General features: G+C 36.3%; 1 protein-coding gene across 5 annotated transcripts in view; it reads right to left on the minus strand.

Moving 5' to 3' along the window:
* Positions 1–200: 200 nt before the first annotated feature.
* The window catches only part of METRNL (meteorin like, glial cell differentiation regulator), a 99,231-nt gene continuing 75,497 nt past the window's right edge, over positions 201–23,934 (minus strand). For 4 of the 5 annotated variants that reach the window (XM_007483421.3, XM_001374162.5, XM_056814258.1 and 1 more), the window contains exons 3-4: positions 12,565–12,624; positions 201–1,120 (exon numbers count right to left, since the gene is read on the minus strand). In XM_007483421.3, the coding sequence (XP_007483483.1) occupies positions 804–1,120; positions 12,565–12,624 (377 nt within the window). In that variant the 3' untranslated portion in view covers positions 201–803. The remainder of the gene's footprint in view (positions 1,121–12,564; positions 12,625–23,934) is intronic. The other variant, XM_007483422.3, reaches the window with a different exon arrangement.

Consider the following 23,934-nt stretch of genomic DNA (forward strand, 5'->3'; position numbering starts at 1 on the left):
AAATAATTTGTGTAGACTGAAGGAAGTATCTTTAGAGGACCAGAAAATAAAATATTTTAATTCCACTTCATCTTAGTCATCTCAAAGTAGGCCTTCCAGGATCCTTGAAATATATATAGCCACCATTCTAACTAACCATCAGGGGAATAAGTAATAAATATGGGTTCACTGGGACCTAGGGAAAAAATCTCAAACAACTCTTACAAATCCAGAAAGTTTTATTTTTCTGCAATGGAAATAATTTACTAGCCAAAAGATGAATGTAGCGGGTAATAATTCAAAATTAAAATGAAAAAGCAAACTTGAAAAACAAATCAAAGAAAAAATGAATCAAAGTGTTTGACTCTATAAATTTTTGTCATAAGAAATTACTTCAAATTATTCTCTAAGCTTTTTACAAAGCATTGTTGTTAAAGTTTTATGTCAGACCAAATAATATATCTTAAGGTTTTTTTAATGGTATTAAAAGATACAAAAGTAGTTTATTTAAAATGTGGGAATTTGTTTCCAATGAAAATGCCTTAAAATAGAATAACTTAGTTTGTATTTTTCAAGACTTCCAATTAGTAAAGAAAAGAACTAGGGTACATGTATATAATCTGGCTTGTATTTTTATTAGTATAAGTTCCTGATGTTATAAAGAGACCCCAGGGAACCTGCCTTCCAAGTGGTAGCTTCTCTGAAAATTACTTGCCAATAAATTAATAGTATTCACTATGACGGTGAATTTGTCAGGCATAAGTACAGGTGGAATGAGATTGTCTAGGGAAGAGAAGGAGAATTTCTAATCTAGTCATTCATCTTCAGACTGTGCCTATTTCACATGGATTCAGGCCCTTATTCTCAGCATCTTTATACATCCTTAGGAAGTCTTTAAAACGAGGAGCACAGCTTAATCTGGCCTCCCCAAAGTGAATTCGACCTGTGAAGAGGAAATCTCCATTTCCTGGTTTCACTCCACATTCTAATAGTGTCTTGATTTGTCCTTGCCAGCTCTCACTGCTTTCCACAAGCTGAAAGACTTTATTCTTCTGCCTGTACAGTTTGCTGACATGGATGTCAATGATAGATTCTTGTTGTTCTGGCTCATTTGTTACATTCTGGATTGATCCTCTTACCACTAGAAGAGAAAAGGAGGAAAATGAGTAAAAAATATTAGAAACTCCTCTAAGTAGTGTGTAGAGTGGAATGGGGTGGGGGGAGCTCATTATCTCATGAATCACTCTAATGAGCAGACAGGAGACTTGATGCTGCCAGAGTTCATGTGGCTTTATTCAGAGGCCTGGGGGGTGGGGGTGGGGTGGTTGCATAGAGTGGGGAACAGTGCCTGGGCATAGGTAGTATCCTCACATGGGGCAGGTGAGCCAAGAGGGAGAGAGAGAGAGTGGCTTCACAGTCTGAGAGGTCTCGGAAGTAGTGGGCACAGATGCCCAGATTTACTCAGATTTTATAGGGATCCAACACAATGCTATCTCCATCAGCTTCTCATCATCATCTGTATCTTATTCTACCCTCCTTCCTCTATTCTCCTTAATCTTTCCCAATGCTTCTGAGTAGCTTTCCTTTATCTTTCAACATTTCCAAGTATATGGAATGCTCCTTAGTTTTGCAATTTTTAGTTGAGTCAGGTTTTTAGGCCTGCCCAAGGATTTGCAGCATTGCAATAATTCTTGGGTTTTAGTAATTATTTCTTAGGATATGTTTTTAACTTGTAAGTTTTGAGATTTGTCTCATAGGACTTAGGACACCCAATCTTCTTCCCACTGGAAAGAAGAGGGGGTAGGACTCTTTAGCCACATTTGAGAAGAATATCAAAGGCCTAACTAATATACATACTAATATGTGTATGTATGTATAAAGCTGCATGGGGAGGGGGGTTTCTTCTACTCTTCAAAAGGAGAGATCGAAATCTCCTAAAAGAGGGCACCTAACTTCACTATTTTTCTATAGGAAGTTATCAATCTATGATTATTAATACTAATCTATGTATATTGGGGAAAAATGCACAATTTCATCCCACACAGTAGGAATAATGTCTTTCTACCTCCTTAAAGGCCTTAAATATAGTAGGCAACCAATAACTTATTAAAGACAAATCAAAAAGGAAAGTAAATAAAAACTGGAAACTTGGATTGTCAGAATCACTGATTTGGAACTGGAAGAGATTTTAGATTAAAGGCCTAGCCAGTATTTTACAGATAAAGAAACTAAGTTAGAGTGATTAAATGATTTGCCTAGTATAAAATAGTGTTTAGAATATTACCATTAGAGTTTGAGATGAGATTTGAAACCAAGTATGACTGATTCCAAGTCTAGTATGCAACTATACAACTCTGTCTCATTCCAAAAATTCTCACATAATAGGGATCAGGAGCATCTGAAGATTGCCTCTGGAACTGTATTTACCTAGAGGATGCAAGGGAGAAACTGGTAGAATGCTAGGCACCTGCTTTCAGGAAAATACTATACCTTAAAGAGACCAACTGAAGGGTATATGTAGACATTCTGTAACTTGAAACTACTTACAAGTATTGAAAGGTCAGGGAATCTGGAAGTCCGAAACCCAGGATAAGTACTGTAGCTAACCCAGCATCAATATATTTAAATACTCAAAGAATCAACAAATGCAACATTCTTCAAAATCACCTAAGCAGAACTGACTTGTCCAGGAAGACATAGCAAAATTATATTATAACCAAACCATTCCCCACTCTTTTGCCAACTTCTCTAGGATCCCCAAAATAAGGGCACTTAAAACTGAAAGTTTGAAGTTGAAAACCTATCTTTTACAAAGGTAAATGGCTTGATTTTATTTTGGATCAGCCCCTACATCTAGTGAGTATTCCTTGGTCCTCTCAAGTTCAGGTGAACAGTGGAATATATTCCTTCTCAGAATTCTGAAGAACCATAATGGGGTTGGACCAACATCTTCTCTACTGCCACTGGCTTGAATTTCCATTAGTTGGGTTCCTTCCATAATCAGAAGGTCAATGACTAGCACCCAAGTTTCATTTAATACTGGTTAGCTTTTACAAATGAGCTGCACTACCTAGGTACTCCAGGGCATACTTTCTCCTAAACCACATCAGTCTAGGTAAACTTAACTTAGCTCATTTCCTATACAGCACAAAGCCCATTAAGGTAGCCCATTAAGGTAGCACCTAAAAGTAGAATCTCTGCAGGTCTTCATCTCAGCTTCTATTGTGTGTGTGTGTGTGTGTGGAGAATTTGATATAAGGTGGGGGAAAGGAACTAAAGGTCATTGCAAAGTTTTCTCCTTGCTCCTCTCAGCATCAATGCTTAGATGGTTGCAATACTTATCCTGGGCTCAGACTCCCAGATTCCTCTAACTTGTTCTACTGACCTTTCAAAACTTCCAAAGTCAGAGACTTCATTTCCTTTACTGTTCACTATAAGCAGACTGAGATCCCTCAGAAGTGAATGAGACAAAAAAAAAGTAAACCGTAAATGAAGGTGTCAGTCCTTTCTGAATGCCTCCACAGCTTTTTGATTAAAAAAAAAATCCTGCTCCTTAATATGTAGTTAGTTGATTGGAATCAGTCATAGAATATCTATATGTACTCCATATTCTCTCTCCAAGGCATCTTCATTACATGTTACCATGATTTTCCAGGAAGTAACTCCATAATATCTTCTAGATGGAAAAAAAAAACCCAACTATCTTCTCCCTATATCCTCCAGGTGAAAATATCATCGAAAACACTGAGCATTCCCCAGATCTCCATTAAATTAATCAGAATGAACAATTTAAAATGATATGCCAAGTTATTTTGGATCTTCCTAGTGACTTTTTAAAAAATGTTATTTTTTTCTATTGAGGGACATATTGCAAAAGCAAAATTACATGTATATATTGGTTGGTTTTTTTCCTTTGTACTTAAAGAGGACCTAAAAGACACCAACGGGGGATGTTTTTTGACTTCCACATGAACTGGATTTAAGTGAGGCAGAACTGCACCAAGTCACCAATCTTACTCTTTCAGAGCCATTGAAGTATACATATGAAGTATACATAGATACATATACACATGAATATACTTTAATGAGTTATTAGTTCATGGTCTTAATTTAAAAACCCAAACCACACAACTACAAAGTCATGTATGAAAATTTATACATGAATGAAATAAATGGTGTTTGTCAGAGTAAAAAAATATAAGATATGCTCAAAAAATAGGATAGCATGGTACAATAGCAAGAAAAGAAGTCTGGTAGAGCCAGAGGTCATAAGTTTAAACCCTGGCTCTTTTATTTACTATTCCCCAATGACCTTAGACAAGCTACTTCCCTTCTCTGTAGATGTTTCCCTATCTATAAAATAGAGTGGGTGGGTAAGGGTCGGCAGAGAAGAATAAACAATAATTCATGTTAAATTTTATGATCCCTAAGGTTCCTTTGATATCAGCATTCATTAATTCATTAAGTGTGTGCCATATGTGCCAGATACTATACTAGGCCCTGGAAGGAAGAAAGGGAGAATAGGAAGGAAGGAAGGAAGGAAGGAAGGAAGGAAGGAAGGAAGGAAGGAAGGAAGGAAGGAAGGAAGGAAGAAAGGAAAGAAGGAATGCTTATTCAAGAATTATGTTCTAATAAAGGAGAAGACAAGGATACATAAAAGTATATACAGAATAAATATAAAAGAATAAATACAAAGTTGTTAAGTAGATGGCATTTGGAAGGAAGCATACTAGCAACTGAGGGGATCAGGGAAAGTTTCATATAGCTACAGCTTCAAGGAAAAGAGGGGCTTTATCAGGCAGAGTTAAAGAGGAAAGTGCATTTGAATCACTGAGAATGCAAAGGCTCAGGAAATAGACTACAATGTATGTGGTGTTAACAGAAAGAAGGCTAGTTTGGTCCATGTTTTAAAGTGGAGAGAAGGTAGTGGGAGATCACATGAATATTCAGTAATAGCTAGAAAAATAGGTTGAAGCAAGATTGTGAAGTGCTTTAAAAGCTGAACAGGGAGGATTTATATCTGATACTAGACGCAATTGGGATTCAACAGAGTTGATTGAATAATGGAGTCACATGACATACTTTTGTTTAAGGAAAATTATTTTGGCAGCAGTATATAGGAGGTACTGGTGTTTGAAAAGGCTTTGGGTAGACTCACAAAATTAGGAAATAATTGCAACAATCTAGGTGAAAGATGATGAGGGCTTGAACTGTCAGTTTTGTGAGAATAGAGAAGGGTTTAGATGCATGCACTGTTATTAAGGTAAAAACAAGATTTACAACTGGGACTGGATAAATGAAGTGAAGGAGAGTGAGACATCACAGGTAATGCAAAAGTTACAAAACTGGAAGCCCAGAAGAATGGTGGTGCCTTTAACAGAAATAAGAAAGTTGGGAATAGCAAACAGAAAGGGGGAGGTAAGAAATTAATTCAATTTTGGACATTTTCAGTTTGAGATGACTCCAGGATATCCATTTTAATTTATTTTTAATTAAAAAAGTGTTCAATTCATTATTTATTTATTTTTAACATAAAGGCAATTATGTGGTAAAATAGTCAGAAAGTCTCATCAAAAAGTTAGAAAGACTCTTCTTCCTCAGACATTTACTATGTCACTGGGCAAGTCATTTAACCCTATCTGTCACAATTTCCTCATCTGTAAAATGAGCTGAAGAAGGAAATAGCAAACCACACCAGTAGCTTTACCAGAAAAGCCCAAATGAGGTCATGAAGATTCAGACATGACTGAAATGATTTAAACATTCTTTTCTTTTTAAATTTTGACTTCTAAATTCTCCCCTTCCCACACTAAGACAAGCAATATGATACAATTATATATATGGAATAATGCAAAATGTATTCCCAAAGCCACATTTCCTCCCAAGAAAAGCAAGAAAAAAATAACGTGAGAAAATAATATTTCAATTTGCACTCATAGTTCATCAGTTTTTTTCTCTGGAGATGGATAGCATTTTTTTTTATCATGAATCATTATATTGATCAGAGTAGCCAAGCTTTTCACATAATGATCTCCTGGGTATTCTCATTTCATTTTGCAGCAGTTCATATAGGCCTTTCTATTTTTTCTTTTCTCTGAAAACACCTCCCTTGTCATTTCCCACAGCACAATAGTCCTCCATAACATTCATATGCCACAACTTGTTTAACTATTCCCTAATTGATGAGCATTCCCTCGGTTTCCAATTCTTTATCACAACAAAAAGAGCTGATATAAATATTTTTGTACATATATTCATTTTCATTTTTCTTTTATCTCTTTGGGACACATATCTAGTAATGGTATCACCTTTCAAGAAATTATTGAGGAAAACTACCCTAATATTAGAATCAGAGAGCAAAATAAAAATGGAAAGAATCCACCAATCACCTCTTGAATGAGGTCCCCAAAACATAACTCCAGGCAAATTCCAGAACTCCCAAGTCAAGGAGAAGATATTGCAAGCAAACAAAAAGAAACAACTCAAATATCATAGATCTACAGTCAGGATTACACAAGACTTAGAAGTTTCTACATTAAAGGATTAGAGAGTCTGGGATATGATATTAGAGAAGGCAATGGAGATAGGACTTCAACCAAAAACTACTTATGCAGCTAAACTGACCATAATCCTTCAGGGGAGAAAACGGGTATCCAATGAAATAGAAGACTTTCAAACATTTTTGATGAAAAGACCAGAGTTGAATAGAAAATCTGATTCCCAAAAGATTTAAAAGAAGCATAAAAAGGTAAACAAGAAAGAAAAATCAAAAGACATTCAATAAAGTTAAATTGTATATATGGTTCCATGGGGAGACTATTCTTGAAATGACAGAGAACTTTATCATTATTAGGGCAGTTAGGAGTATACATAGGCAGATGGCAAGGGTATAAGTTGAATATGATGGGATGATATCTAAAAAAAAGGCATGAGAAAGAGGAATTCATTGACAGGAGGAAGGGAAAAATAGAATGTGGTAAAGCATTACACATAAAAGAGGCATGAAAGAGCCTATACAGTGGAGGTGAAGATCAGGGATATATAGGGAAAGGAGCATGTGAACCTTATTCTCATCTGAACTGGCTAATGGGGAAAGAACATACACAATTCAGCTGGGTATAGAAAGCTATCTTACCTGATAGTAAAGTAAAAGAGGGTGAATTGAGGGAAGTGTTGGCCAGAAACTAAACAGGAGTAAATAATGTGAAGAATAGTACACAGTGATCATAAAGGTGCAAACACATAGAGAAATGAGTTGAATATAAAAGAATACAAGTCAATTATCCAATTGATAATTGGCCAAAGGATATGAACAGGGAGTTCTCTGACAAAGTAATTAAAGCTCTTTATAGTAAGGCCAAAAAATGCTCTAAATCACTACTTTTAGAGAAATGGAAATTAAAACAACTCTGAGTACCAACCCACACCTATCAGATGGGTTATTATGACAGAAAAGGAAAATGGCAAAACTTTGGGGATGTAGAAAAATTGAGAGACAAATGCATTATTGGGGGACTTGTAAACTGATTCATTCTGGAGAGCAATGCTATTACTAGGTTTATAATCCAAAGAGATAGAAAACAAAAAGGAGAAGGGACTATATGTACAAAAAATATTTAAAGCAGTTATTTTTTGTGGAGGCCAAGAATTGGAAAGCAAGGGGATACCCATGAATTGGGGAATAGCTGTATAAATTATAGTATATGATTGTAATGTTTTATAAGAAATGACAAGCAAGAAGAGTTCAGAAAAACCTGAAAAATTTACTTGAACTGAAACAGAGTGAAATAATAAGACTCAGGAAAATATTTTACAATGGACAGCTATGAATAACAGCTATTCTCAGCAATACAAGATTTAAAACAATCCCAAAGGATTCATGATGAAAAAAAATGCCATCCACTTCCAGAGAAAAAAACTGAGAGAGTCTGAATATAAACCAAAGCAAAGTTTTTTTACTTTTTTTCTTAGGGTTTTTAATTCAAGTTTCCGTCCACAAAAGGATTAATTTAGAAACACATTTTACATGATTTCATATATAAAATATATATAAGATTGCTTACCATCTCAATCAGGAATAGAGAGGAGAAGGAGAAAATTAACGACTCAATATTCTTTGAAAACCCATTGGAAATGGGTTTTATACATATGTATATTGTATAATTGAGGGAAAAAATGAATTGAATTAAACAAAAAAAATAAAGTAAGGTCTCTTTCCTTTATCCTCCATTTGTGGCCTTTCCCTCCTTTTTACCTCCTGTGGTCTTTTCAAGACCACAAATTCACCTTTCCCCCATTGCTAGCCCTTGATTTAACCCTACTGCATTCATTTTGCTGTGCTCCTTGCCTCTTTCCCTTTTAAATTCCCTCCCATAGTGAAATGTTGTCCTGAAAAAAAAAATTCATCTGAAGGCAGAGTATTACCATTTTCTGTTCACAATACAGTTTTATCTGCCTATCAAGTAGTTACTTCTATTAGATTTCGTCCTTCACCTCTACCTCCTCATGTACATTTATTTTTTTAACATTATTTTATTTGGTCATTTCCAAACATTATTCATTGGAAACAAAGATCATTTTCTTTTCCTCCCCCAGCCCCTCAGCCGACGACGTGCGATTCCACTGGGTATCACATGTGTTCTTGATTCGAACCCATTTCCATGTTGTTGGTATTTGCATTAGAGTGCTCATTTAGAGTCTCTCCTCAGTCATATCCCCTCAACCCCTGTAGTCAAGCATTTGCTTTTCATCAGTGTTTTTACTCCCACAGTTTGTCCTCTGCTTGTGGATAGTGTTTTTTAGATCCCTGCAGATTGTTCAGGGACATTGCATTGACACTAATGGAGAAGTCCATTACCTTCGATTGTACCACAGTGTATCAGTCTCTGTGTACAATGTTTTCCTGGTTCTGCTCCTTTCGCTCTGCATCACTTCCTGGAGGTTGTTCCAGTCTCCATGGAATTCCTCCACTTTATTATTCCTTTTAGCACAATGGTATTCCATCACCAACATATACCCCAATTTGTTCAGCCATTCCCCAATTGAAGGGCATCCCCTCATTTTCCAATTTTTGGCCACCACAAAGAGCGCAGCTATGAATATTCTTGTACGAGTCTTTTCCTTATTATCTCTTTGGAGTACAAACCCAGCAGTGCTATGGCTGGATCAAAGGGCAGACAGTCTTTTATCACCCTTTGGGCATAGTTCCAAATTGCCCTCCAGAATGGTTGGATCAATTCACAACTCCACCAGTAATGAATTAGTGTCCCTACTTTGCCACATCCCCTCCAGCATTCATTACTTTCCATAGCTGTCATGTTAGCCAATCTGCTAGGTATGAGGTGATACCTCAGAGTTGTTTTGATTTGCATCTCTCTCATTATAAGAGATGTAGAACAATTTTTCATGTGCTTATTAATAGTTTTGATTTCTTTATCTGAAAATTGCCTTTTGGTGTCCCTTGCCCATTTATCAATTGGAGAATGGCTTGTTTTTTGTACAATTGATTTAGCTCTTTGTAAATTTGAGGAATTAAACCTTTGTCAGAGGTTTTTATGAAGATTGTTTCCCAATTTGTTGCTTCCCTTCTGATTTTAGTTGCATTGGTTTTGTTTGTACAAAAACTTTTTAATTTGATGTATTCCAGATTATTTATTTTGCATTTTGTGAGTCTTTCTAAGTCTTGCTTGGTTTTAAAGTCTTTTCCCTCCCAAAGGTCTGACATGTATACTATTCTGTGTTTACCCAATTTACTTATGGTTTCCTTCTTTATGTTTAAGTCATTTACCCATTTTGAATTTATCTTGGTGTAGGGTGTGAGGTGTTGATCAATTCCTAATCTCTCCCACACCGTCTTCCAATTTTCCCAGCAGTTTTTATCGAATAGTGGATTTTTGTCCCCAAAGCTGGGGTCTTTGGGTTTGTCATAAACTGTCTTACTGAGATCATTTATGCCAAGTCTATTCCACTGATCCTCCTTTCTGTCTCTTAGCCAGTACCAAATTGTTTTGATAACCACTGCTTTATAGTATAGTTTGAGATCTGGGACTGCAAGTCCTCCTTCCTTTGCATTTTTTTTTTCATGATTTCCCTGGATATCCTTGATCTTTTGTTCTTCCAAATGAACTTAGTTATGGTTTTTTCTAATTCAGTAAAGTTTTTTGGTAGTTCAATGGGTATGGCACTAAATAAGTAAATTAATTTGGGGAGGATTCCTCATGTACATTTAAAAAGAAATCTCTTACTAATAATCTCTCTGTTGCTGTTACTGTCCTTGTCTATAGCATTTATTCACTTTTCATACATTTTTATTGTTTGGGGTGTTCAAGAAGTAAATAGTTCCTTCACTTCTGGTGTCATTTCCAAAAATGTTTCAAACTCTTCTTTATTATTAAATGTCCATATTTTGTCCTATATGATTAAGCCCAGATTTGCAAGATAAGTCATCTTGAGCTACAGCCTGAACTCCACTGTTCTTCAGAACACATTATTCCATTCCCCATTGTGTTTTCTAGTAGGTGTAGGTCTTGCACCTTTCAATGTTCATTCTTTTATATTTGAAGGTGTTTCTCCTGAAGTAAGAACATCTTTTTCCAAACTGAATTGTTTAATCAACCACTATGTGTCCTAGAATTTGTGACCTTAGTTGTTGTTGTTTATCTAGAGGTGATCTGTGAATTCTTTTAATTTTTCATCTTCTATATCTAGAAGTTCTGGGCAATTCTCTTCTATTATATCCTTCATTGTGGTGTTAAGGATTTTTGTCCTGTCATAGTCTTCTGGAGACCTATGATCTGTAGATTGTCTCTGGACATTCTGTTTTTGAGATGAGTATGTTTTGACTATATAATGAGCATGTTTTCTTTTACTGTTATTGTTTTGCTTCTCTTCTTCTAAGTTGTCCTTCACTTCTGTGTATTTGAATTCCCAATCTATTATGCTGTCTTTTGTTTCTTTGGTAAGATTCAACATTACAAATTAAATTTTTTCTACTTGGTTCATGTGCAAGACATAAATTTGGCTCTCATAATCCTTAGGAATAGTGTGTTGCAGTTCCATGTTCTCCTGAAATTCTACTGAGTCCTTTACCTCATTAAGTGCCAGATCATTTCCCTTTATTGTATAGTGTTTATTCATTGATGTTTTGTCTCCTTTACTAGATCAGGAAGCTAATTTCCTTCTGTTGTTACTGTTTTTCCTGTTGATTCATCTTTATCTTTAAGGTCTTTTTTTGTCATTTTGACAACACTCATATTAAAATACAAAAACAGAAAGGACAGATTTCATTTGATATAGGCATCTGCTGCTTTTGAATTCTCTTTGGATTAGTTTTATTTGGATACTTTTTACCTCTTGATTTTTGTGGCTTTTTAAAATTTCCCTTATTTTCTTTACATTTCCAATATTTGCCATTTCTAATAATATAATACATTCAGTACATTCAAATATCACAGTCTATTCAGCTATTTCTCCCATTCACTGCATTTTTGTTATTTCCAGTCATTTCATCACAACAAAGCTTCCATGGATATTTTCATACATACATAGCTTTTTACCCTCTCTTTTAGGCCTCTTGGACCCAATCCTAGTAATGGGATCCTTAGGTCTATAAGTATAAACAGTTTTACAGCTCTTTTTTTTTTAAACCCTTACCTTCCATCTTGAAGTCAATACTGTGTATTGGCTCTAAGGCAGAAGAGTGGTAAGGGCTAGGCAATGGGGGTTAAGTGACTTGCCCAGGGTCACACAGCTGGGAAGTGTCTGAGGTCAGATTTGAACCTAGGACTTCCCATCTCTAGGCCTGGCTCTCAATCCACTGAGCCACCCAGCTGCCCCCTTATAGCTCTTAATGTATATTTCCATCTTGTTTTCTAAAAATAAAAATTCATAGCCACTCTAGCAATGTCATATTAGACCTGTTTCTCCATGACTCCTATCAGCATTTAATTTAATTACTTTAACTCATTTGGTTCTCAGTTAATATACTAGGACCATATTTAGCTAGATTGGCCCTTAGGTAACACAGACAATCTGTTGCCAGGACCATACACTTTCTAAAACAAGTCCTTTCAGCTTGGTCATACTTGGTGAAATTTTTGTTCCAATGCCACAACACCTCATGAATTCAGGATTAACTTCATAGTATAATGAGTGTTAAAGTAAGACTTCTGTAGAATATTTATGCTCTCTAAGCTATTGTTGTCCCACCAGAAGCTGTTTGGATTATGTATATATTCAGATTTAGATCATGCAGGTATGTGGGGGCTCTCCAGATATCTAGCTTATCTAAAGTTTCATTCTATTCCTTAACTTCTTGTTTATTTTTTGGTTAGATTTATCTAGTTTTAAGAGGGGAAAATTAAAGTCTGTCACCATTATTACTGTGTTATCTATCTCATCTATATCTCATTCCTGTTTTGTTATTTTTGTTTTGGCAAATAGGGTTGTTCTTCACCTTCTTTTGGATTCTGGCTGAAATTGTTTTATCTTTGGAGTATACTTTCTATTTTATAGAGGTCTGAGAGACCTTAAAGAGGTCAGAGTAATGCCATTTCACAAACACTAGTAAAATCAGCATTTACTTACCAAAGTCACTAGTGCAGACAGCTAAAAGAACTTCTGTGTCACTGCAAGGGCGACATGGAACTGTGGAAGAAAATAAATTAAATAAACCCATGAAAAGCAATTTTAAATAATTTAAGGTTTTTTATGGAATTATAAAGGGGAAGAAGAATCTTAAGGACAAATACAAATCTTTCCTGGTTCTCTTCCATTTACCTTCAGAACAAGGAGTTCCACTACTAACTCCCCTCAATGTTTTTATGTTAATATTCATAATTGGACAGGTTAAATAAAGGTGAAGAGTAGGGGCAGTCAAATTTTTTTGGCCATATATCTCTAATAATTTATCAAAGATAGGTCAAAACAATAAAGTCTGAAATAGCCTTGACATATATAAGAATCTTATTTAACCAAAGGTACAACTTTTGGCAACTTCAACCATCCAGAATACGTTCCAAAGGTAGAAATGAAACGAACACTACAAGCCATCAATGTCCTAAAAATGTGACACCTCAATGTGCTATGATCAGTGCTAAGTATTATCACTTAAGAACTTTATGAAGGTTATTTGTGATCTTCATGAACATGCTTCTCTAAATAGGATCTAAGCACATTTGGAGATTTTTTGGGGGAATGCAAAGTTGCAGGTTAATCAATATTAAACAATACATTTAATCCCCAGAGCAATAATTTTTATCTAAACATGTCTTCCCTATTTAGACTTTTTTAACTCAAGGGTAAAACTTGACATTTGCCACTATTAAGTTTTAACTGGTCTTTCCAATATTTTAGCCTCTCAAAATCTTTTTGATCTGAATCCTATTATCCAATATCTTAGCTATCTGTCCCTACTTTCTTTCATCTGAAACTGATAAGCATTACTTATGAGCATGACTTCATCCAAATTATTGATAAAAATTACTAAATAGCCCTGGGTCAAGCAGCATAGGTATAGATGTCTGAGATATTCTACTATAGACTCTTATCCAAGTTCAATCTAATCATTCAATAAGTTGGAACCCACAAATTGCATTATCATCTGAAGTAAATATCACCATCTTATCTAAAATGCAAAATTTTGTTAAATGCTTACTAAAATCTACATATTCTATTGACTAGAGCAATGGTATGTCAAAGTCAAATAAAAATGGGGGGGAAACATCCTTTCTATTAATCTATTAATCCATACATAAGGATTCCTATGGCCTACTGTAAGAGCAGCATGCACAGGTAAGGATGGAACATTGGAAGAAGACATGATTGATGGGCAAAGACTGTTGGTAGCCGAAGATCTTGGGAGAAGAACGATGACCTGAGAGAGCTCTAAGAGGAACTCTGAGCTTTTGAGCTTGGATCTCAAGGTGGGAGGACGCGTCTTACCTTGCAAGAGATTAGTCAAGAGCCAAATGAAGAATTTTCCAAGTGGCCAACCCTGGGACTTCTCCAGAAGAGTGTTTCTACGTCCTAGTGTCTCTGATAACATCTACAAAGAGAGTCAGTCTCTTCGGACTTATGGGAGTCTTGGACTCTCAGCCAGAGAGCCAGACCCTCTCTCAGCCAATTGCACCTGCTCTACTCTTTCCTTGACCCCTTTAGTATTTAATTTAGTCTAAGATAGTTGGGAGGTGAGGAGAAATTCTGATCTGGTTCTGAACAAAGGATCTTGTGGGACTTAGAAAAATAGGGACCCCACTACCCTCAAACCAATTCCCTACTTTCCTAATATCCAGTATCTATTAAACTATTCAATCGCAGTCAGATATTACAAAAGAGACTTATTCAAAGGAGCTTTGAAGGTGCTACTCTCTGAGGTGCTGATCAGTCATTGCTAATGCTGGTCAGGACCCTTCCCCTGCTGGGTCAGTGGACTCGGGGAAGGCTTGTCTTCCTGGATGGTTCATGCACAGGAATTTGGGGCTACTCCTTCCATCATCCAATAGGGGAGACTTCCCTTCAACTCCCCATCATGTACTTACCACAGGGGAACCACATATTCCTGAGTTACACCCCTTGTATCATAGCCCAGGAAGAGTGAGTGAGCAGAGTAGGTGTCACTCCACCTAGACCTCTACCTTTCATCACATCAATAGCTCATAAATAATAACCTCCTCTAGATAAACAACACCATCCCAAAAATAATCATTACACCCACATATTGTCTTAATTATAAAATGTAGTATCCATTTTTATTGGTTTTGTTAAATATTTCTCAATTAAATTTTAATCTGGTTCAGGCCTAATTGGGGAGAGGTGTATGCTATATATTTGACACCTCTGATCTATAGCATTAACATGATCTCAATTTTATCCTTTTTCTTTACCTGCCACTATGTTTCCTATCCCACTCTCATTTCTGGCTTCTTCATTAAAAATTAAGCTCCTTGAGAGTAGGTACTGTTGGTTTGTATTTGTATCACCAGTGTTTAACATAGAAAGCACTTAATAGGGGGCAGCTGAGTAGCTCAGTGGATTGAGAGCCAGGTCTAGAGATGGGAGGTCCTAGGTTCAAATCTGGCCTCAGACACTTCTAGCTGTGTGACCCTGGACAAGTCACATTGCCTAGCCTTTACCACTCTTCTGCTGTGGAACCAATACATAGTATCCAAGGCAGGAGGTAAGGGTTTAAATATTTTTTTAAAGAAAGCACTTAATAAATTATAATTATAGCAATAAATTATAAATAAATAAATTGATTTAACTATCTTTGTGACAACAGATGTCTGGGGTCAAGAGTTTCTAGGGCTAAAAGTAAGAACTCCACTTTTGGTTCTAGGAATGTTCTCTAGCAAATAGAGAGCTATCATTGATTGCTAAACCCCAGATCAATCTGTGGAGACTGATATGAATGAGAGAGAGAGTTTCCCAAAGGGCACTTAATCATACACATTTCTTGTTTCTCTCTTCAAAATCTGGGATAGTTTAATTAACTTTCTAAGGTCATTTTCTTCCTGATCACTTGCTCTCCCTTCTTTTCAAATTGATTTCATTTAAAGGTATCCTATATTCCCAAATCCAGTGCTCCCAAGTGAGGATAAAATAATGAACTCATTGTTAGATTTGCTATGTTTCATGAAAAATGCCTACCACAAATCAACCTACATTTTTGTGAAGAGTACACATTCCATTATATTTATCTTGCTAGGCCCATCCTCATAGGCCTGATAAATTAAAAAGTATCCAGCATCATCTCCTAATTTAAGAGTGGAGGGATAAGAGAGAAGACAAAGAATCTTAAGTTTATGTTTTGCTTTGTGTATATGTGGATTTTTAAAAGTGCTTTCATTGTATAGGGGAGCAAAGCAATGTAAAGCAATGATCTAATATTATGCAACTTGAATTTCCTGTTAGGGAGGTGACCTTAGTACAGCAAGTAAACTATATTGCCTAATAGTCAGAATTAGTGGATGGAACATCAGCAATTTTGCCATGACTCACTAGCTATTTTTTGCTTACTCACTGACTTCTATTAAGTTAACAGGAAAAGAAAAAACACAAAACATGAGTAACTTGTTTGATTGCTTCCAATCTCAACACTGTTTAATTAAGTATGCTAATAAAAGGCAACATTTTACTGGATTCCTCCAAAGCTCAAACATCTCTAATTCAATTATTGGAGGCGTCATTCTGGCCCTTGTTTTACTACTGTCAGATTTATTAGGAATTGTATTTATGAATTTTGACAGGGTGACCTGAAGTCATCTGAAACAGTACCTACCTCTAAAGCAGGGGTTAAAAAAGTCTCTCTCTTCTCCCAAAGTGAAAGAGATTGCAATTGCATCACAAGCTTACAGTAATGATGCAGCTGCCTTGAATGATGTGCTCTCTGATCCTGATGCTAATGATAAGAAGAATGAGTATAATATTTGTTAACCATAATAGCTTTTGTTTTTTTCCTAAGGGTAGAAAGGACTTCCCTGTGAAAGAGTCCTTGAAGACCTTAATTATCTTAATACAAACTCAAGAAGTTTTTTATCTTACTGACATCTGACATGTATGTAATCCTCAGTCCTACTTGGCCCCTCTATCATGAGGAGAGGAAAATTTACCATCAATGGTAAATCCAAAAAGCCAGAGATGACATTGAGACCTATTCTTAATCTGGTTTGTCCAAAGATACACCCATTGTCTGTTGCCACATCTATCTATCTGCCTAAGCAAAAGTCTATACAATGAACCTATAAGTGAGTGAGTTATGCCCATATCTATACTTGCTTTCCACTTGAACTCTGAGTTAGGTATTAGAGTAAAAAGAAAACTGGCATACACTTGGAGATGCTTAATGGGGTAAAATGGGGTAGAGTTGGAGCTGAGTGATGGAGAATAAGATAACTTGGAATGAAGAGCATCATGTTGCTTTCTATATTAACAAAACTATTAAAAAGTATAGTGATTTAGCCCTTTTTGACTATATATAAATATCACAACATTCCTTCAGATGCTTTTTGCTTTTTCAGACAAATGAAGTTTTCAACAGCAGGCTATCTACCAAGAGTTTCATTTAGTATTTCTTTGGCCTAAATATTCAACTCTTCATTGAACTAATAAGCATATAACTAACTGGAGGTTTCATAAAGGACTCTGTCCATTGTCCTAAAGATTATGAAAGTGAGGGCCACTAATCCAATCTCCAATCTCCTCCAAAAAACTGAGCCTTTTGGACTTCCAGGTTAATGGGGCTGTAGTGTAGAAGCAGGACTCTTCCTCTCCTCACCACCTACCAATATAGACTACCTCAAAAGGCCAAAAAGTACAAATTCATATGAACAAAGGGACTCCACAGTAGGGTGCAGCATTAAAGGTACATGGAATTTGGGCATTTCCACACTATAAGGGGGTGAAATAGTTCCCACATGAGCTAATCAACCCTCCCCCCCACCCCACCTACAGAGCCAGAGTCAGAGCCAGATCACTAGAAATAGCAAGTGAGTGAGGAGCACCTCTAGGTCCTTGGCAGCTGACTAAGGTCACCAGCGACCTATCCCCTGAGAGCAGCTAGACTTGAGACCCCAGTAGACTGAAGAGTGCAGACCTTGGACACGGAGATAGCACAGAGAGGGATGGTACACAGTAGAAGCTGCTGAGACTCAAGAGGAGGTCTCAGGCAAAAATCGCATTCCTTAGCTCCATATACAGAGAGCCTGCCCTCCTCACTCAGACTTCTGTCTGAAAAGGGAAGGAAAAACCAGCATAGTGATGGCAAGCAATGCCCAGAAAATACAACTTCTAATCACAAAGAAGAACAAGAAGAAGGCATTGACCCTGGATAATTTTTATGGTGAAAAGATCCAGACTACAAAGGAAATAGCAGAGGACAATAAAAAATCCAAACCTTCCAAAAAAAAGTGTGGAAATTGGCCACAAGCTCTTGGAAGAATTTGAATCTGAGATTTTGAGAAAGATGGAAGTGTGTTGGCAAGAAAAGTGGAAAATAATTTTAAAAGAAAATAACAATCCAAAAGACAGAATCTCCCACTTGGAAACAGAAGTCCAGAAATCAAATTAAATGATAAGAAAATTGAAGGCCAAAATTAAACAGCTGAAAGACATGAAAAGCAGGATAGACCAAACCGAAGAGGAAAATCAAAATATTATAAGAGAAAACCAGCCTTTAAAGACGAGAATTGGGCAATTGGAAGCCACTGATCTCACAAAACAGCAAGAACTAATAAAGAAAAGTCAAAAGACTAACAAAATAGAAAGAAACATGAAATATCTCACTGACAAGATAACTGACCACAAAAACAGGTCTAGAAGAGACAATTTGAGAATCATTGATCTACCTGAAAAGCCAGAAATAAACAGCAATATTGACATCATACTACAAGAAATTATCTAAGAAAACTGCCCTGATGTTCTTGAACAAAAAGGCAAAATAGATATTGAAAGAGTTCATAGAACACCCTCTACACTAAATCCTCAAAAGACAACCCACAGGAATGTAATTGCAACATTCAAGGGCTTCCAAGCTAAGGAAAAATTTTTACAAGAAGCCAGAAAGAAATTCAGATATCAAGAAGCACCAATTAGGATTATACAAGATCTGGCAGCTTCCACACTAAAGGGACTGCAAGGCTTGGAATATGATATTCAGAAAGGCAAGAGAATTGGGTCTTCAACCAAGGATCACCTATCCATCAAAACTGACTATATACTTCCAGGGGAAAGTATGGGCATTCAACAAAATAGAAGAGTTTCAAGTATTTATAAAGAAAAGACCAGATTCCCTCCTTCTGAATAATCTTATAGAACCCAAACCCCAAAACACATACCCAAACAAACAAGTAACAAATCATGTTTTCACATGATATATTTTGTGAGGCAATCCAGATTGTGCTGGTGACTATAAAGAAGCTTCATGCTGTCTTCTGGAATGTATTTGTTCAATGGTTTACAATGATTCTTAGATAAATTGGGTTTATGGTTCATTATTTGACTGAGGGAAGGAAAGGAAGAATTATGCTAATGATTATGGCTTTTTCATTTCACCAATGGACAAATTGTAGTGGGGTAGACCTCAACAACCCATTCTCCCAAGAAATGCTCAGTTTTTTGAGAGATACAAATAACATTTTCCCATATATTAATATAAACAATTTGATCTTATTGAAGTCCTTAAAGAAGAAAACTTTTTAAAATGTTTTTTTCTTTCCCCTCCCTTTCTTTTTTTTTAAACCCTTACCTTCCATCTTGGAGTCAATACTGTGTATTGGCTCCAAGGCAGAAGAGTGGTAAGGGCTAGGCAATGGGGGTCAAGTGACTTGCCCAGGGTCACACAGCTAGGAAGTGGCTGAGGCCAGATTTGAACCTAGGACCTCCCATCTCCCCTCCCTTTCTTATTTGCTTTTTCATGTTTCTCTTTATTTTTGTGTTTGAATATCAAACTTTCCAAAGTAAAAAGATAATGCAAATTTGAAAATAAAATGTAACTTTAAAATTGCTAAGATAATGAAAAATAAAGATTATGAAATGCTCTAGGTTTCAAGAATAAGAACAAATTCCATTTCCTCTTTTACATGAAAAGAGAGAGTGGTAAAAGTTCTTAAGCCGGGATTTTATCATGTGAGACTTTAACACTAACTTGTCAAGACAACTTTGATTTTAAAGAAAAAGATTCTATTTCTGAACTTCTGAACAATATCTTTATGAGGTAATAAGTGGCGTCCTCCCCTATAATGCTGGGAAACATGGTACTGGTGTTCTGTGGCTGTTCTAAAAACAGCATCCTGCCTCCTGGTGTCCAGAAGACTCACCTCTGATCCAGCCTGAAGCCAGAGTCTGCCAAATCAGAAGGGCTCAGAAAAGCGACATCATAAGCAGCATAGATGGGACTTTGGAAAGGAAGTCGGGCTCTTTTGCCTCAGAACCACAGAGAGAGGAGGTCGTTAAGAGAATGCTATGGTATGGCTACAAAGCTGGCTTAGGGGGAGGAGGCTAGTAGAGTGCCAGCATGGGCAAGTGCTGTCTAGGGGAGCTCCCCCAACACACACACATGGTCAGCCTCAGAAGAGAGTGCTGGCTAGTTGGCAGTCTGGCATTGGAGATGGCACAGCCAGCTAAGGGAGGAGATTTATGAAAAGACTAGCCAGTCACATGTGGCTGGTACTCTTTCTTTCTCTGGCCTGCCTTTAATTAATTAAAAAATAATTATACACTAACATACAGCCTCCAGAGAATTTTAATCTCAACAATGTTAAAAAGAATATTGTAGGAGGATGAATCTAGCTATAGTTTGGAAGTTTGGAAGACTGGTGAAAGAGTTTGGAAGCTGGGAAACCAGTGAGAAGGTTATCAAAGTATTCACACACACACACACACACACACACACACACACACACACACACACACACACACACACAAGAAACCCAAATGAGACTATTCACTGAAACTCCTCTTTTTCCTTTCTTCTACATTTCACATCATTCAGATATTTTCCTCCATTATATTTCCCTTCACCAAGGTATATTTTTTTACATTCATAATTGAAGAAAATGCTATATTTTTATGGACTTCTGGGTCATGTCACCAACAAGATGGTAGACTAGGCACTTCCTCTGTTCTTCAAAACCTCTTGAACTTCTCCAAAATAAGAATTAGGCACCACAGACAAAGGTGTTTCATCCTTCTCCATGATCTAGGCCATCAAGAACCAAAACAATGTAAAAAAAATTAGTGAACTAAGATCATAGAAGGCCCTAACCTCTAACATGCTTACTTGGTAATCCTCCAACTATCACCCACCATAATGATCCCACAAACTGGCCCAAAAGTTTGGAAGAGTCAAACCTCACCTCCACTCTTTGAAGATTCAAACAGCCAGAATTTGCTCATGTTATCACCCTAGCAAGAAATACAACAGCAGCAGAGAGTAGTAGCATTCTGTGCTTCAACAGAGTCCAACCAGAGAACAGAACAAAAGGAAGATGAATAGGATTCATATCCACACTTGCAACAGAATTCAGCTTTATACTTTGACTCTCTTCTTTTCTCCTATAGCTCCTACAATATCCATACTTCAAATAGTAAAAATTTACAAAAACTGTAATAACAATGTGACAGCACTCTGTGATATTCAGCTAGAGAATTGAGAAATAGCAGGAACTGGAGGACGACTGGCTATGTGGCACTTTACTAAGCCTGAGGAAAAATGCTCAGTCTAGCTAGGACAGATTTTGACCATCCTGAAGTCACTTGAGGCACAGATAAAAGATGTTGATCCATGAATTGTCCAACACAAGATGAGGCTGGGACTCTCTGAGGTCAAAACTGTAGAAAAATGGTTATCAAAGTAGAAGGAGTCAGAAAGTGAATAAGAGGGGAACATAAGAAAATGAGCTGAAATTAGTAATGCTATGATTAAAATGTTCTGGAGTATCTATTAATTTATATAATTATTTATTAGAAAAAGTTAATGAGAAAAATCACATGATCACCTGGCTATACCTAATTAATTTGATATTGCTACACTTTGAAGGGTTTAAATAAATGACATATCATGAAGTTATTAAAGATATATTCAAAAATTGCTCTAATGAGCAGTGCTCAAGGATCAGACTTATGGATATATTTTTAATATTTCACATGATTCATTTCTGAATTCTTAAATTGGATTGGGTTAAAATTTTATTGAACTTAAAAATTAAGCCTCTATTATTATATGCAGTATGAAAGTTGGCAGACAAGTTATAAAGGTCTTTTGGAATGTCTAAGGCTTACACTTAATATCTGAAAAAGTGGTCAGGCTCTGAATAGGTTTGAACCAGAGTTCTGGAAGACAGAAATTTTCTTCACTAGTCAGGATAGACTTGCAAATTACTGTTCCTGAACACCTAGCTGTACAATTGTGTTACTACTTGTTTCTTTATCTTTATAATTGGATGCTAATATTATGTTAAAACCTTTGCTGTTTCCTTTGTCTGATTGACATACCAAAAATTTACAATACTGAAAAAGTATAATAAACATTCAGTGGTCAAGGACTCTCTCTGTGAGCTGCCTCACTGACACCACACTGCAGATCTCTCTATGTGTCTCTTGTGTGTTGTTTAATCTATATCTCTCCTTCCCTAGTTCATAAACCTTCAGCCATCGTTCCTTAATCTTTGGCTCCTCTCCATAGGTGACTAGGACACATACTCAGACTTTTGGAAAGGCTGGTACTCTTCATACTTGTCTCTGTTCAGTACCAGTGAGAGTCTCCAGCCTAAAAGAGCCCTTCCCATTTCCTTAGTCCCTATTCTAATAAAACCATTGAGGTCACTCCTTCTGGGGCTCTCTGATTGGAAAAGACAACCTCAATCCAGGTCAGAGCCCAGTCTTCTGAATACCAGGAGTTACACAGGACTAGAGAACAGCCTGTTCCTTTTTTATAATTGCTGAAAATCCATTTCCATATTATTCATATTTGAAATAGAGTGATCTTTTAACACCAAAACCCCCAATCATATACTCATAGAACCATGTGATAAATCACATGTTTTTCTTCTGCATTTCTACTCCCACAGTTCTTCCTCTTGATGTGGATAGCATTCTTTCTTACAAGTCCCTCTGGATTGTCCTGGATCATTGCATTGCTATTAGTAAGAAAGTTTGATTGTGCCACATTGTTTCTGTTTCTTTGTACAATATTCTCCTGGTTCTGTTCACTTCACTCTGCATCAGTTCTTGGGAGAGTCTTCAAGTTCATATAGAAATCCTCCAGTTCATCATTCCTTATAGCACAAATAGTATTCCATCACCATCATATACCACAATGAGAACAGACTGTTCTGAAAGGTCAGGGAGCCAAGAGGTCTCTGGCTTCCTTCTATAGTATGCATGCATACTATAAAGATATTAATAATTAAGTCTTGTTATATTTGTTTAGAGATAAGAAATATAAGTAGTATACAAACTAAACCCACATAAATCATCAGCATTCCTATATCTTGCAAACAAAATCCAGTACTGAGAAAGATAAATTTCATTTAAAATAATTGTAAAGAATATAAAAAACCTGGTTATCAACCTGCCAAGACAAACCTAGGAACTATATTAACACAATTATAAAACACTTTTCACACAAATAAACTCAGATCTAAATAATTGGGAAAACATTCATTGCTCATGAGCAGCCTGAGTCAATATAATGAGAATGATAATTCTGCCTAAATTAACTTACTTATTCAGTGCCATACCAATCAAACTACCCAAAATTATTTCCTAGTGCTAGAAAAAATAACAACAAAATCCACCTGGAAGAACAAAAGGTTAAAAATATGAAAGGAATTAATGGGAAAAATGTGAAGAAAACTGGTCTAGCTGCCAGATCTTAAACTGTATTATAAAATAGTAATCATCAAAATAATCTAGTACTAGCTAAGAAACAGAGTAGTGGTACAGTGGAATAAGTTAGGTACACAATACACATAGTAAATTAACATAGTAATCTAGTGTTTGAAAAACCCAAAGATCTAAGATTTGGGGATAAGAACTCACTTTCTGACAAAAATTTCTGGGAAAAATATAAAACAGTATGGAAGAAATGGGGTATGGACTAACATCTGTAAAAAATGGAGACTTAAATCCAGGACTTCAATTCCCAGGAGTCCTTGCTCCACTTCCCCAGAATGCTTTGTAATCTCACTGAATTCTCACCTGGGCCAAGAGCAAATCATTATTTAAAGGGTCTCTGCCCATGACGGGGTCTCTTCTCTTCCAGTCTCTGCTGGCAAACAGATGCATCTCATGATGTGAGTGAAATTTGGGTGGGCCTCATGGCCCACCTAGCACATGCTTCTCTTGCTTGTATTTTCTTTAACCCTTTACCTTTAATAAACGTCATAAAAATATAATACTCCTTGCAGAGAGAAACTAATTTCTACCTCTATCAGCTCCCCCAAATTTTAATCTTAACAG

This window comes from Monodelphis domestica, chromosome 2, assembly GCF_027887165.1.
Source record: "Monodelphis domestica isolate mMonDom1 chromosome 2, mMonDom1.pri, whole genome shotgun sequence".
NCBI lineage: Eukaryota > Metazoa > Chordata > Mammalia > Didelphimorphia > Didelphidae > Monodelphis > Monodelphis domestica.